The sequence below is a fragment of the Mercenaria mercenaria genome, chromosome 12, assembly GCF_021730395.1.
Source record: "Mercenaria mercenaria strain notata chromosome 12, MADL_Memer_1, whole genome shotgun sequence".
Taxonomy (NCBI): Eukaryota; Metazoa; Mollusca; class Bivalvia; order Venerida; family Veneridae; genus Mercenaria; species Mercenaria mercenaria.
Window position 1 is genome coordinate 12735917 of NC_069372.1, and position 17270 is coordinate 12753186.

General features: G+C 33.3%; 1 protein-coding gene across 1 annotated transcript; it reads right to left on the reverse strand.

The window, feature by feature from the left end:
• Positions 1 to 515: 515 nt before the first annotated feature.
• Positions 516 to 15832, reverse strand: LOC128547493 (neuromedin-U receptor 2-like). The gene is made up of 2 exons (XM_053520428.1): positions 15654 to 15832; positions 516 to 1527 (listed from the first exon to the last, which is right to left on the reverse strand). The coding sequence occupies exons 1-2, from the start codon at positions 15830 to 15832 to the stop codon at positions 516 to 518; spliced, it is 1191 nt and encodes a 396-aa protein (XP_053376403.1).
• Positions 15833 to 17270: the final 1438 nt, after the last annotated feature.

Below are 17270 nucleotides of genomic sequence, written 5' to 3' on the forward strand. Positions count from 1 at the left end.
GCTTCCATACTCCACTAAGTAAAGGTTTTTAGTGAATGGTAGTGTATTAATGTATATCTAATTCTGTCCACTCTGATACCAAAAAATCATCTTATTAAAAGAACAACCAACTAAAAGTAGTTTTAAAGAAAACAATTCAGATATGGCAAGAGATTAAAGTACATGTAAGTGTTATAAATTATAATTTTATAGTTTTGATTTGTTCGACCCTTTTAACAACGCAGCATTACACTATATTGATTCTTAGTTAACTGGGAAACAAAATCAATATCATTCAAGTATATAAAAGCTGAGCAAAAAAAAGCAAAACAACAAACTCTCTTTCATGGTTGCCAGTGCATGCAAAATGCATTGATATATAGCAAAGCACATTTCTCAATGGTCATAAATGCTACAACACCATTACAATTTAGTTCCCTAAACCTACGGCATCTTATGACACATTAAAATAATTGCCAATATGCAATGACGTAAGTAAATGGTTCCAAAGAAAAAAAGTGAATATTTTTCATAGTTCAGGTTTCATCAGTTGGTTGTGTAATGCTTGTCCGAAAGCGGTTCCGCCCGCGACAAAAGAAGTCTTTGACTTGCTTCCGGAATTTCGACCCACTTAGAAAATAAAGAAAGAAATTTAGTGTTGTGTTCAGATACATTAACAAGTTGACTACAGCCCAGGTTACTTTAAGAGCAGCTTTTTCGTGACTTGTTTTTGCTGATGCTTTACACCGAGCTTCCCAAATGTTGTAGATTGATATCGGAGGGGTACAAATAATAAACATCGTATTCACTATCAACAGCATTATGGTTAATTGCGAAACGTTATTCCTTCTTGCAGCCAATGTTCCATTATTTGGTGCCACTTGTATCCTTGTTTTTAAACGGACAATAATCGAAATATTTGCTGACGTAAGTACTGTTAAAGGAACCAGAGAAAATATATATAAATATATCCATTCGTAATACACAAAGAATTCTCGGTACTCTGTGTTTTTAACAAGGTCGCATGCAAACTTTGTTGTGATGTTGCTTGATCTTTGAACTGGTGCAAGATAAACGCCATAAAGCCAATGGATGTTCAAAAGAAAAATAACACTCACAATTAGTGTAATTACGGCACACGCGTTCCTCAAGCTGCACACAAGTTTTACTTTGTATGGAAACCACACACTAACAAAACGCTCTATAGTTACGGCGACCAAAAACCAAGATGAACACAAAAGGGATCCATAAATAAAAAACAAATGTAATTTGCACCCAAATGCCGACTGAGCTCTAATATCTATATCAAACGTGTAAATTATCCACTGTCTCAGAAGGCCTGTCCAAAGCACGAGAAAATCTGAGACTGCTAGTGCGGTTAGGTATATCGCAATCGACGTATTTCGATTTCTTCGGTGCGTTAACACGATTATCGTCAACAAATTTCCAAATGTACCAAAGAGTAGCAGAAAAGGTGGAAATATCTTCCATACCAGAACTGCTCTATACTCCAACACATCCATCTCTAGGTTTGTTTCAAATAAAAATCTGTAAATAAATGAACGTGTGATAATGTAATTTTGAATCTCAACAGAATTGTTCCCTTTATATAAAAATAAAGCTTTTAATCAAATATGAACATGAACAAACTCGTGCGGCTGTTGGCAATCTCAGAGGACATATCATTGATCACTGTAAAACAAGAATAACGTAGTAACAAAACATAATGGGTTCGCAGAATAACAGTAAAACGTGATGGGTTGACAACTATAAATCATAAATGTTCTAAACCACATTACGTTGTACTCAACTTCATCATATTTAGAGTTTTTAAACTATCTCATAATCAAAAGCAATTTTTTTGTTACGTCCAATTTTGTTTAAAATACCACGTAATCTTAACAGACCAAATGCAAAAAGAAACAATTTAACATTTAAAGTTTTATTAAATCTCCGGTTATGTCACAAGACTGTCTTTTACGTGGTCTAATAATGGGAGTTAAATTTTTATTCAAAACATTCAAACGACAGCCTTTGCATAAAGTTTACATGTAGATAATTTTGCATGCTGCGAAAATTTTCTAACAGTCTTTTGTTTTTGAATAAATCTGTCAAACTAAATAAAATTAGTATATATTTTATAATTAATTAAATGTGTAATTATTCCAAGGTAAACTATTTAGGCATATATCAAAACTATAATCATTATTAAATAAAATAATATTGTATACATATATATATAGTAGAGAGAATTTATACGAACTAAATCACCACCACAAAATACCAGACCAATTACGGCAAAGCGCCTAGCAGTACAAACGAACACGCACATGCCACAGCAAGTCCACTAACCCAATAAGATTAGTTTCGATGCTGCTTTATATACGTGCCCGAATTGTACTACACATTCGTACTGGTTCAACATTTGCATATATATACTCAAATCTCTGTTTCATGTCTCACAAATCAGTAGTGACATTTTAGTCTTTTTTTTTAACTGATTGGGACCAGAGAAGCTATATTTTCTCTCCCTGAAAGTTAACTGGATCTCGAGGATACATTGAATATATAGAGATAGTTTGCATTAAGGGATATAATCATATTCAGAACAGATGACTTTCCCATACGTGAGATCCGCTAGGATACAAGTTTGCATTATAAATTATTATATAGTAGAGAGAATTTATACGAACTAAATCACCAACACAATATACCAGACCAATTACGGCAAAGCTCCTAGCAGTACAAACGAACACGCACATGCCACAGCAAGTCCACTAACCCAATAAAATTAGTTTCGATGCTGCTTTATATACGAGCCCGAATTGTACTACACATTCGTACTGATTCAACATTTGCATATATATACTCAAATCTCTGTTTTCATGTCTCACAAATCAGTAGTGACATTTTAGTCTTTTTTTTTAACTGATTGGTACCAGTGAAGCTATATTTTCTCTCCCTGAAAGTTAACTGGACCTCGAGGATACATTGAACATATAGAGATAGTTTGCATTAAGGGATATAATCATGCAGCGAAAACTAAAGTCTTATTTCGCAAACGTCAGCCTTTGAGGAAAGTTTACATGTAAATAATGCTGCATGCTACAGGACACAAACGATTTTTTAACACGGCTTCAGTATTTTAACAAAACCATCGAATCAAAAATAAAAAAGTAATAGTACCTAATGCCAGTTGCAAATATTCCGAGTCAAACTATTTAGATCTATATATTATATTAAACTAACTATATATGTTCACTTTTAAAGAAATTATATTGTATATGTTCCTTACCATTTTCGCTCCTGAAAAGTCAATAACATAGTATTACTATAAGCAAACTTCCTTCTCATCTCTCTGCAGTGAAAACTCAAATCATGTTTTATTGCCTCGCAGCAGGTGGTACCTTTTTCAATTATTAAAAAAGTTAGCCACAATCTGTCATCTTCAAGGGAACATATAATTGCTATTTCAGTTGGCAGTTACGCGAATGTTCAAAACATTTCTTCCATGCGATTTTGATTCGCAAGGTGGAAGTTTGTTGTATAAGCTTGTGGAGTTTTCTAAGAAAGGGTCACATTCTTCTGACGTTACATATGACACTATGTTTGCAAAGACTTTTCAAATACTTTTAATAATATCAATGCATTCATTTTTACAATACCAATACCTCCACTATAATAATATCAATGATAGTTTTTGGGGCGGAGTATCCGCCTCAATGTTAATACAGCCTTTCAAAAATCAGGTCATTTCTTCATGCAAAAAGCATAACAAAATAGTGTGTAAAAGTAATTCTACCTCCTACATCTTCTGCATGATTACACTATCATGCTTAACCTAGCCGAGACATATCTAACAGAGTGTGTATCATATAAAAACAATGCATTCAATATCGGAAATATTTATTAAAAAGCGCAATAAAACAGCATTGTGTGCTAAATTAAACTTGTGGGCTAAAAATAACCATTACGAAGATTTGACACGAATCTTGTGCTCCTGCTTTTCTATATGACCGAATTTCAATGCTATTATCCCTTGAAACTTTGAAACTCTATGTATCATTACCGTGCATGTGTAAGGCAAATTATGCGTTTAGCCGAGACGAATTCCCAAATGCATGGTTGGAAAAAATCCGACTGGAAGCAGATAATAGCACGCTCTTGTGTTCTATTAATAGAACATATATCAGTTATACCATAATGCAATGTTCGAATTGCTTTCTATATATATATATATACACATGTATCACTCTCAGTAAATTTCGGAGAGACTTGCTGCCTGACGCACTCGTTAACAGAATAAATAACATGCGGAAACAATAAGTAGTTAAATAAATATATTGGAACAAACTAGAAAATATACAAAATAAATTATACAGACTATTTTAAGTAACCAAGGTCTTTTCAAACAGCGTATGCAAATAAAAACGAAACTTTTAAAAAGTACATTGCATGCACATTGCACCATATTCTGCAAATGATATTATTAAAATCTAGCATCAGAAGAACAGTTTTAGAGTCTTGGTATTGACAAAGCATAATTTGAGGATTCGAAAAGCCGGAGAAAAGCACTTGCGGTTAAAACATTAAGTACAAAATACTTTTGATTCACGAATTCCAAGCATATATCAGCACAGTCACAATCACAACTTCTATTTTTATTCCATAAGCCAATAACTGCCACATCCTCATATGACTCTTTATGCCAGATTTCATCAACAGCATGGCACTACATTTTGGAATTGTTCGCATGTAACACTGAGTAGTCACTTCCAGTTTGGTGTAAGCAGACCTATATGCTGTTGGTAAGCCGTTGAAAAGTTTCTCCGCGTATCCACAGGTCCATTTCAGTCTTTGAGAAAGCTGTATTTCAGGAACGACAATTTAATAAACCCTAAATCAACAATAAATTTGTCTTTAGAAAAAAAAACTATTAGGACTATTTGTAAATGAAAAAAGACTTGCAAATTCGCTAGTGTTCAAGTCAGTTTACACAAAATTCACATTTAAAAATATCGTTTCAACAGCATAGCCATAGCAAAACATTTGCTCCGTCCCATCAGGTTTCTGAAACCTTTGATTAAAGTTTTAGTGACAAATTCTGTAATGAACTATTTCCTGTTTTAATAATGTGATACAAACTTTGATTGTAATAAAATTTATATGTCATCTCAAATGCATTTCAGAATTATGTAATGTGTGCAATACTCATACTGAATATTTAATTATAACATGACTTTCTGTGTCATACTTCCAATATCAGGGACCACAATGGAACTAAGAGGAATGACTTTTTCTTCTTTTTTTGTGTTATCCCTGGTATTGGTGAGTATTACATGGCTTTTATTTCATATAATTTATCTATGTCATGCCATATTTCTAGTCTGATGAAGTTCACCAATGCTATATGTCATTTGTTTTAAATCGCCATGTTATGTACACTTGTGCCAAAACTAACTAACTAACTAACTAACTAACATGTTAACTAGTTTTCTTACTGTCTTAACCCTTCTTAACCCTTAGCCTGCTAATTTTCTAAAATGGAATGGTACCTCATTCAATTTAGACAGTACTATTTATTATTAGAGGGGGTGTTCAATGAAAAGTTACTGACTGAATAGCGAACAACTAACTAACTAACTAGTTTTCTTACTGTCTTTCTTAACCCTTAGCCTGCTAATTTTCTAAAATGGAATAGTCCGTCATTCAATTTGGACAGTACCATTTATTATTAGAGGGGTGTTCAATGAAAATTTACTGACTGAATAACGAACAGTGCAGACCATGATCAGACTGCACGGATGTGCAGGCTGATCTTGGTCTGCACTGGTCGCAAAGGCAGAATCACTTGCCTCTAGCGTGGAACTAAAGGTTAAATATCACAACTGCAGGTTTTCAGTTCTGCATGAAAAGTATCCCCATACACAAGACTGCATGATTTTAAATTGAATCATGGAGGCCATTCATTTTTTTGTGTGTGTGTGTGTAGATCTAATTAAATTCAAAAGAAGGCGGTATTGTGAGGCTTGTAAGGTGCTGAACGTGTTGATACCTCATAAACATATTATATCAAATTGAGTCTGATATTATTGCTTTGTTGAATTTTTCGCCTCGAAAGAATCTTCATACGGAATCTAATGAACGATAAACCTTTCTTTATTGAATTTGTGTGATACTGAATGAATTTTAACTGAATGTTCTTTAGTTTTATTCACTTTAGTATATTTTGTTCTTATAACAATGAACTGTACAGTACATGTTCAAGTTATATCAATAAATTACTGTTCTGTTCTGTATAAATTAATTCTGAATTGAAAATGTCTAATTCTGTTTTTCCCCAGTGTATAATTGAAATAAGACGAAAATGACATTTATCTGTTGTTAAATGTGGAGAAATAAAAGGATTAATTAACTGATTTCTGTGACAAATGATGCTCTCAGTATTAAGTGTCTATAGGGACCAGTCTTTCACGAAACAATTTCACGTACGCATCATTCTGTTCTAGACATACTAATGTTATAGTTTGCGTGACAGACAAGTTTTATTTTATGGAGTTTGAAGAAGATTGTTCAAATTATTCAAGTTGGCAAAAAAGCCCCCAAAACAAACAAACAAACAAAACAAACAACAACAACAACAATAGCAACAACAAAACCCCACTAAAAACATGGCCGTCAGAGGCGTAGTCACTTTTCTCTTTATGCATTTAATGGAACATTTAATGTTTTGTGTGAAACTGCTGGTCTATGTTTCAGCATATTAACATCAATGTCGTCAAAACCGTTTTAAACAAATCCTCTGCATCTTTTCTAGAAATATTCATACTTTAGTTTGTGAGTTATGAAAAAATGCTGCACCATTTTCTAAATATAAATTTCCATTGTCGTGAGTCAGCATTAAATGATAACATAATGTCAGAAAAGAATTACTTGTAAACGAATTTCAAAGCTACAAATACTTTTAGGTCACCGGATGAGCCAGTGTGATAACACTGTATCCATCGTCTGTCGTGTGTCCGCCCGTCGTCGACGATTTCTTTAAACGAAATCTCCAAAACCGCTGAATGAATTTTTATTAACCTTGGCCTGGATGTTTCTTGGGTGGTCCGTATTGGTTGCTAATAGGGGCCGTCAGAGCTAAAAAAAGAGAAAAATCTAAAAAAAGAACGTCTTTTCCCAAACCGTTAGTTCGATTGTGAAATAGTTTCACACAAACGGTCATTATGAAAACCTTCTACCAAGACTGTTCAATTTATTCTAATTCGACAAAAAAAAGCAAACAAACAAAAAACGTGGCCACAAAAAGCGTAGTCGCTTTTCCCTATATGCATTTAGTGGAACATTTAAAACTCTTCTCGTGAGAAACTGCTAGACCGATTTTGAAACAAATTCACACTAATGATCCTTATGTGACCGTCTACCAAGATTTTGAAATTATTTAAGAAATGAAATTTTTTTCGGCGTTCATGTGAAATGAACGACAGGATAGGATCGGTAAACCAATGAATCGCGCGCTAGCGATTCATGTTTAGTTTGCCGATCCTATTCTGTCATTCATTTCGCATGAACACCGAAAAAAATCATTTCTTTTTTTTTATATTTACATTATATTTCCTTTCCATTTCTAAACAAGATGATATTATAACTTGCACATATTGTGTGACACTTAACATTAAAATCATCTTCCCGGCCATTCTGTTCACGAGACGCAACAACTGCGACGTCATCTAAGGAACGTTCTCACTGACTATACGCGGACGTCGTCAAAACAGCGGCCGGTTATCACTACGCAGCGATGGCGTAACTTTCGCGCCTTTCCTATAGCTGTTCATACGAAATGAACGTCATAATTTTCAATGGAAAAGAATAGGGCGAATGCAAATATTATGCATTATGTTTGGTTGGGTTTAATGTCACGCCGACATAAATATAGGTCATACGGCAACATCTCATTTTTATGGCGGAAGAGCACCCAAGGTGCCCCTGGTGCACCTCTTTGCATTATTTTATCACGAGCGGGCACAAGGGTAGAACCATCGACCTTCAGCAAGCCAGCTTGATAGCTCTCAAAAGGAGATATCGGACCGGTACATGCTAAATGATTGTGTCAATTCCACAGAGACAGCCGACACACACACTTGTGTATTATATAAATAAAATACATATTATTATTAATGCTGATGAGAATGTTAAAGGTTTGTATAACAATTCATTGATACATGGTATTTAAGCAGTTAAGACTGTACTTTTAAATGATATACATATATTATATAATAAAACATGTATGTAATATAACAAGAATGTGCACTAATTATCAAATGATATTCAATTATGCCAATTAATCCGTTTGTAGAATGCAAAACAATTTCTTCGCAATATGTGGTCTCTTACAATACATTTAGCCAGTTTTCTGACATGGTTTTGCATTAAAACATGTTAATTGTTGAGCAGGCGGCAATTGTACAAAAAAGTGTTGGGGAATTGAATATACTAGCTCTGATTGAACAGTATTTGTTGTACATATTTAATTATGATGCTAGGCGAAGTCTTAAAAAAGCGTTACTGTAACAAAAGGCACGATATGAAAACAATAATACGTGTACGCTCTTGTATGCTTGTGTAGAAAACATACATGAAAGAACTGTATATGAATATACTCAATTCCTTTATATAAAGCATAAAATATGGGGCAAACATCGAAAAAGACCAGCAGATAAATACCAACACGTCAGATAAGTTGACTAAAGGGATAGACTAATACGTTTTCTGTCTGGTACTATAGCAACAATTTAAGAGAAAAGCCCAACATCTAATTTTAAAAGGACAGAATACCAAACATGAAGTGTATCTCAAAATTATTCTGTTATAACATTTTTAAATACTTTTTTACGCTTTTGCCAACTTAAATTGGAATTGAAAAATAACCAAGAATACTGCGAAAGTTTAAACATTATTTCCACAATAGTAAGGTTTCATTATGCTCTGGTGCAGCAGTATCTTTAAATTACTATTAACCTTCAAAACCACCATCCGATTTTCGATAGAGAAAATAATTTTCACTTAATGTTTAAACAATGAATAGAAGATATTACATGAATGTCTTTACATATTGAATTTATTAAACGAGTTTAATAAAATAATAAAATGCGTGGCTCTGCCGAGCATTTTATCAATTTTATTCAATGAGTTTAATAAATTCAATGTGGAAAATCACAAATGTAATATTCTTTTTATCACATGTTAGCTTTTCCTGTCGAAACATAAAAAAAAATCTACTGTCTTTAACAATTATAAACAAGTCAATTTGACCAACGTCTTCTATACTGTAAACGATGTCGACGTCAAAGCTTTACTACAGTAGTGTATAATTATTTTTATATAATGGATTTATTGCACTCCTGCGACGTCAAACGTGTGATAAAAATGATTATTGTTGTATGTATATTGTATAGGATATGCTAAACTAGGAGTGTCCTGGATTTGATAAAATACATTGTGCCTGAAATCATTTGTCCTCCACCTCTGAAAATTCATGCGGGGAAGTTGGCAGTTACTTGCGGAGAACAGGTTTGTACTGGTACTGAGTCAAGGAACACTGGTTAGGTTAACTGCCCGCCGTTATATGACTGAAATTCTGTTGAAAAAAAACGGCGTTAAACCCAAAACAAACAAACAAAGGAGAGTCCTGGACTTGTGTCCAGGCGATCTACATCTTCTAGATCTTTTGCTCCTTCGTACGCTTATATATGTCAATTGCAAAATAGGTCAGAGTTTTTACGTTCACTGTATCTACAGAGTGATTTGATAAATGCGTGTAGATGAGAGTTTAAATTGCAACGCATTTATCAAAAAAGAAGACTACAAATAAAAATATTAAACGATACTATGTATTTGTCAGCTATTTTTGATTCACAGGAATGTTTGTTAATATGAAACACTATTCATACACTCGGGCGGTTATACGCTGCGCCCTCGTAAAATTATTACGCCCGACGTGCAACCACGAATCGTGTATAAATGATGTTAAAACACGGTTTTGCTATAAATGTTTTCTTAAATGACAGAGTATAAATACGTGTCAAACATAAACAAAACAATTTATGTCATTTATGAAATTTGAACAACTATACATGATAAAAATACTATATATGTAATTATATGCTATGCTCAGTTTCGCAGAAAAATCTCGCATTAGCAGGTCCACTTTCAAAGTATATAGAATTTACCTTTCTATAAAAGCGCCAAGGGCCAAAAATAGGCGTTAATAAGTAAATTACTAGCTGTATTTTACTAAACAATTATCACCAGTTAAGTTTAAACTTACATGTATCACAGAACAATAATCATATTACCGCCATAAAGACTATCACAGACCAAATCATATTACTGCCATAAAGAGTATCGCAGACCAAATCATATTACTGCCATAAAGAGTATCACAGACCAAATCATATTACTAAGATAATATAGTGTTTAAAACTTTTAGTAAAATATAAAATCTGATTTTTCTTTCTGTTTCATAGAATTTATCAGATAAGATTTTGTTTCCTTTTTAAAAGCATACATTTTCGTATTGTTTCTAATCGCATGTGACAAACTGTTCCTAATTAAATTGCATTAAAATAAAAAGGTAGTAGAAGAACAACCATTAACCGCAGGTACGTAAAAGTTATTAGAACCACTCCCAGTTCTATAAGAATTCGTTATGGAAGTCATTAAATAGAGGATATTTGTTTGTTTGCAGTGAGATATCGAAATATATCATCACCGATAAGGGAGACAATTGAATATTTTCACGAAGGCGGAGCCTGAGTGAAAATATCAGAATTGTCTCCCTTATCGGTGATGATATATTTCGATATCTCACTGCAAACAAACAAATTTTCTTTTTATTTTATGCTAGTTTGTGAAGATCAACGAATTTTCTGTTTATTACGTGCATAAATGTTCATATAAATCCAATATTTCATGACGAAATTCGGATTTATTTAGCTAGCGTGTTACATATGATACATCCGCTAAATTACCATGGACACTTAGGCACATTAATATCGAATATTGGTGATTAGGTTCATTAAATCAACACGACGCCATTTTGTTTTGTTTTTTGAAAAAATGCATTTAAATATTTTGTGTAAAAAATACACAGTCCGCGGCTAACAGAGACATTGACAAATACCGGTAGTTAAGTAGAAGCATATTTAAAACTTTTCGGGTCAATCCGTCAGTTCGTTGAATAACCGGAAGCTTGCTTTGTTTACCAAACACGCTGAAGGTCAGATTTAAAAAACAACACTAAAAATCTAAACAACTGTGGAATATGCGTAAGTCCTTGGAAAATCAAGCAGCAGAATTAAATATCATCATGGATTCAATAGAAATAGCTAGGAAATATTGATCTAGGAGCTGCATAGCTTAACATAATGGATGGAAGTTGGAACACAACTGGCTGGGCTTGGAGTTGAAGTGGGAAAGTACTTCGACGAAAAAGCTGGCATATTACGTAAGGTTGAGTTGATGTCTTGTGATAATTAACTAAGACAACAACCAACTAAATGTGCTGTCGCCAGTAAAATCTACCACACGATAGTGAACCAATGGAAAAATAGTAGAGGAAACACACATATCTGTAGCTACATGACAAGGCCTAGCAACCAAGCTGAGAAAGGTAACAATTTAATTATATAGCTAGCCTGTTCTATACAGGATTGTCTAGCAGTTCGTGACTCGTGTATGGCTTGAGTATTAGTATAATCCAGTAATTTTAAAGGCAGCAAAGGGAGGTAATTAAGGAATATATTTCAAGGGAGATAATTTATCTGGAAAAAAAAGAAGTTCGGCACTGTGAGTGATATCGATTTATATCTCACTGCTATTTTCCAGTATTTCACCAATAAGCATAAAATAAAATAGTACATTAAGAAATACAATTTATACATGTATACGTAGTATCGTTAATAACATAAGTTTGGTTTAAAAATAAATTCATTTCCTCGTACAAAACATCAAATCGTTACTGTAAAAGAACTAGATCTCGAAAACGTAAGACCTCTGACCAAATGGAGCAGGTTTTGTTGTTTTTAAGTAAGAAAACTGTCTTTTCCAGTTCTTCAGAAATTATTCTCAAGGACGGCATACAGTGCAAAAGGTGCTCGAACCTTTTGGAATACTTGTTGCTAATCGTTTTCAAGCAGATCTAAGCACTTTACTGAATCACTGTGGAAAATCATGAGAATGTAACAGGTAAAGAATGCCGTGGCCCGAAAAAGTATTATTTCCAGTACGTTCTCTGATAAACATGCAGTATTACCACTTCCATTCTATCACTGATACATTCATGTAACATGTTCGTGCTACAAATAATTAATTAGATTTCTTGGAAGACCGATATAAGGGAATTCATGAACGAACTTACTGGTAACGCTGGAGCCAAAGAATCAGTTTTAATGCGGGAACTTCGGATTTAGATTTCATCAATTTTCAAGGGAAACAAACCTATTAATTTAGGCCTAAAACAAATTCTTTGTTTCCGGTAACATGCTCAAAAAAATTAGGGTAGATAGGTCGGAAAAAAATTATTTTTTTTTGGATTTTTTTTATTAAGGGAGACTTTTCGGAAATTATTTTTGTGTCAAAATATAAATACAAATAAGGGGGTTATTCCTTTAAAGCATCAGGAAGTTGATTTCTAACATCACTGACCATGTTTAAAGCATAAAAAGTGCAGTTTTGCAATTTTTTTCAAAAAGTTGAAAAAATTATTCTCCAAGGCCATAAAAACATTTAGGGTCGGGCAAAAAATTTAGGGTAGGTCGGGATACCGGAAACAAACATTTTTTTACGCCTTACCTATCAGAAACAGCAATAAATATTTCCTTCAGATAATAAGTTAATCGTCACTTCTTTCTACAAAATTTCTGTGTATTACTATTGATTTAATAGCGAGAATTCTGTCGCACTGTGGTCAAAACGTTTTAGACACGAAAGGGCATGCATGAACAAAATCCTGTTTTTATATTTTCTAAAGTATACAAAACGTCCGCAGATAACTTGTCCTATTTCAGATTATAAGTACAAATAATTTTAAACTGACATAAATGGCGAGAATGCTATGGTTTATGTATTTTCGAGATAAAAATTAAAATGCTGTGACTTGGAACTACTTTTCACACTAAAATGGAACTTAATTCATCACCAAAACTCATCATCTATTGATACATTTCTACCAAAATGCCAAACATTTTCACAATGAACATGCACGCGAACTCTAAGAAGTGGTCCGCAGTAACGTGCCTATACTGAGACTGTTCTCACCCATGGGATTCAACCTCCTTTAGACAAGAATGTAACTTTTTCAGTGTAAAATAGGTTGATTTGAACTTAGACTAAGCTTTTAGGTCGACAATTACAGACATTTCACTACGAACTATATTGCAGTAGTAAATTAAAACCTATTAATTGATATCAAAATTGAAGAAGTACGAGATAAGCAATTCTTTAGAAGAAATAATTTAATTTGTCTAAAAAATCAAATTATCAGACCACTGCTTTGCAAGTTACTCTCTCAAAATCACTGTAATCACTGGCTCCAACTTGTTTTGCAAGTGAGTTGAAGAAACAGCTAATGATACGATCAAGATGGCACTAATTACCGAAACTATAGGAGTTCTAAATTTCAGCAAAGAAAGGGGATTAGTCGTTGCATTATTCTTCCATTAATATGGCTTCAAGAGTTTACATACACATGCTGTCAAACACACTCAACAAAATCAAACCTGAAGAGACATATGAACAAACAGAAAGACAAAGTTCTCCAGTGGAACAAATATAATGAATAATTTTACTGATTGGTGAGCTGATAATGCACGTGGGAAACCTTTAACAGAGAACCCAGTAGTATATCCAAAGTGTGGAATGCTCTTTTGATCACACATTTAGAATCAGTACCGAATTTGAGTTCTTCGATCGGTAGAAGCCGTCGTCCTGTTTGTTTCTGTATTCAGTTAAATTTTCATACTTCAATTTAGTAGCAACATATGGTGACGTTAACCCTACCAAAGCGTAGCGTCAACTATCTTTTTGGTTGGCTGCCACTTCTTATCATTGTTTCGATAGATAAATTAAGTGAATAAAGGAATTAAGGTATGTTTCCATTTGAAATTGATGAAAACGAACGAAACTCCTACGTTACTGTATTTTGCAGCCGCTGATTCTTTAACTCCAACGTTACTGATCAGTTCGGTCGTGAATCTATTTATATCGGTCTTCCAAATTATTTAATTGATCAGTTATGACAAAACCATTTTTTGCCGGAGAACGTACTGCAAATATTGCTTTTGTATTAGTCACGGCACTGTTTTGCTGCTATTTTCGCATGATTTTCGACAGTAATTGTGCATTTGTTTAGATTTTCTAGAAGACGAATGGCAACGAGTATTCCACAATGTTCGGTGCACATCTTGCGCTGTATGCCATCCTTGACATTAATTTTTAAATAACTGAAAAATAGAATTTTCTTATCCAAAAATCACCAAAATCTCTCCATTTGATCGAGACCATGCATTACTATTCCGGTTTTTCAAAGTAACTATTGGACGCGGTGACAATTATTAAAGCTTCTTTTAACTAATTGAATTGTTATTATAAGTATTTGATGTGGGTTGTCCAGTAGTCTAGTTGTAACACGCTTGACTAGGTCTAGGTACTGGAAACTTCTGAGATGCGTTTGAGTGTCTCCCACCCTCCCAAGAAATACGGCTTCGTGCGTATCTGCTATAAACCAGGGCCCCTTCGAGAGTGTTTATCGTGAAAAAGGCCCTATATTAATCTGATAAAAATTCTTTACGTTGTGCTTAGTAGCTTTGTAATTGTGTTTTTTTATATTTTTTTCACTTTTCATAATAATTCAGTTGGGCTGTAAGTAGTAATATGATGTCTTAATTTTGCTTTATTTATTAAATTAGTTGCTGCTTTTTTGTTGTTGTTTATTTTGTTGTTGTTGTTGTTTGTTTATTTCCTTTTATTATCACATATCTCATATCTCATTTTAGGTTGATAAGAAAATACCTCTGCTTTAAAAAAAAACTCTCGTCCTTTTTCTCAAAGTACGTTTTTAAGGTTTTGTACAAGTATTACAAATTATTCTTTATTTCAACTACTTCCAAATGATTTTTAACTTAAGATATTGCAAATTCATAAATATTCTTGCGGGGACTAATTTTCGTGGAATTCGTAGTTTGGTCAATCAACAAAAATTTAATCGCAACAAATAACTGAAATTACAACTCATTTCATATTCAAGGTCTGAAATCTATGAATTTGTACTCCTACAAAAAGGCCAGATTATATGCAATTCCACGAGATTTCGTGCTCAGGATATTAAGCGATAATAAGTTCATATCAAAGTACTCTTAAAATCTTATCTGCATGCTCCATACATAAATTTTTTTGCCAAAAAACGTAACTTATTCCATATGTGTTTTTTTATTTTACAATGTATGTTGATAACTGATTTTTTGAAACTTTTTATATTAGCCTATGTTTAAAATATAACATTCATTACTTTAGTCAATTATGTTGTCCTCTTAAAATAAAACTATATTTTTTCTACTTCAAACTTAATAGTCTTTAAAAAAGATCCTTTCCTTGGAAAAATGAAATCTTGATTTTACATTAATATCTGTTCACAGATTACATGGCATTTTCTCAAACACTTCCTGTCATTCCATTTGTATCCAAAATCAGATAAAAGCTCTACACAGTCTTGTGAATTCTCGTAGTTGTTGGGTTGCCCGGCTTCCCAGTTCCAGTCTTCATGCTCAATAACTGTTCCTTTAACCAAAACCCCCATCACCGTTTCTGTACCCCGGGTCCAAACAAAAAAGTCTCTTATTAAAGTTAATTTCTAACTAAACAATTCGTCAAGTCATTTTTTATCAGATGTTATATTACCAGACTTTACTATTTATTTGTTATGTGTAAAATTCGTTTATTCTGCATTTGTTAAAACAACATTTTTTTGTTTTAAATGAAAATGTTGATTTGAAAAGTTCATTCCAAAACCAATAAAAAATTAGAAGGTATATATTATTACGCCACGAGTTGGACTAGGTAAAATACCAAAAACGCCAACCCAATTTTATACCTTTGGGCAGTTAAAAAAAAGGGGGCTATTTTCATAGAAAAAACGTAGTTTACGAGCATTCTTGCCCAAACGCGCTGTGAACAAACTTTGTACATAATCGCGTCCGTGGCAAAGCTTTTGGTCCAGTAACGGATATTTCAAAAGGAAATGAGGCCAACGTGATCAAACAGCGTTGACATTCCTGTGCATGTCAAGGACATTTCTTGGCGTTGATTGAAAGGACAATATTATTCATTTCTTTTAGCTTTTTACGCGTGTAATTTCAAGTTATGACGTCTGCAGAATCTCTAGGGACTGGTTGGTACCCAAGTACAGTAGGATGAGAGCACCAACAAGTCCATCGAGTTTCTGCAGATGTTATAACACGAAAAAAACATGCGTTATCCCTAATTATTGCATACAATTCATTTAAGATCAAAATCTTTTCTCCTCGCTAAATCATTCAAGTCATTTTCAAGCATGAATAACTGTACAATAAACAATTAGAAATTGTAGTTAACTTAATATATCTAAAATTATCTCGCTATTAAACATTTCATTTTAGATATCCCTTATTACTTTTGACAGAATACAAAAACTGGGGTTTTTTCCAAGCCTTTTATACAAACTGAACAATAAATACCCCAAGCTTTATATTGTTCATAAAAAAAAATCATCGCTCGTCACTGGACCTTAAAAGTTTTAAAACCCGAAAAAAAACTAAAGTTTTTAAAAAATTTTCCCTCCATTTTGCACGTTACGTTTTTTATCAAAATATTTTTTAAATATTATAGATAAACCCTGATATTTCTTATTCATTTAGATAATACATCAAGACTTCAAACGCTATTTCTTGCAGTGCTTTATGTTGTTTACATTTTACATTGCTTCTTGCAACTTTAACTTGAAATATAAAAGTTGACACGCCTTGCAACAAAAAGGGTAAACTTACAAACAAGAGGGCCAAAATTGTACTTTGACAACAGATTTGACCTTAAATATAGTATGACAAAAAGAATGGCACCCGTAAATAGGGAAAAGGAAACCAATGTTACTTTTTGTCCATTTTCTTTTTTTCCGGTGTTCCCTTTAGTCTGGTGTTCCCTTTTATGAATCGATAGATCCTGTATGCCGGTTTTACCTTTTGCCCTTGTGTTCCCTTTAT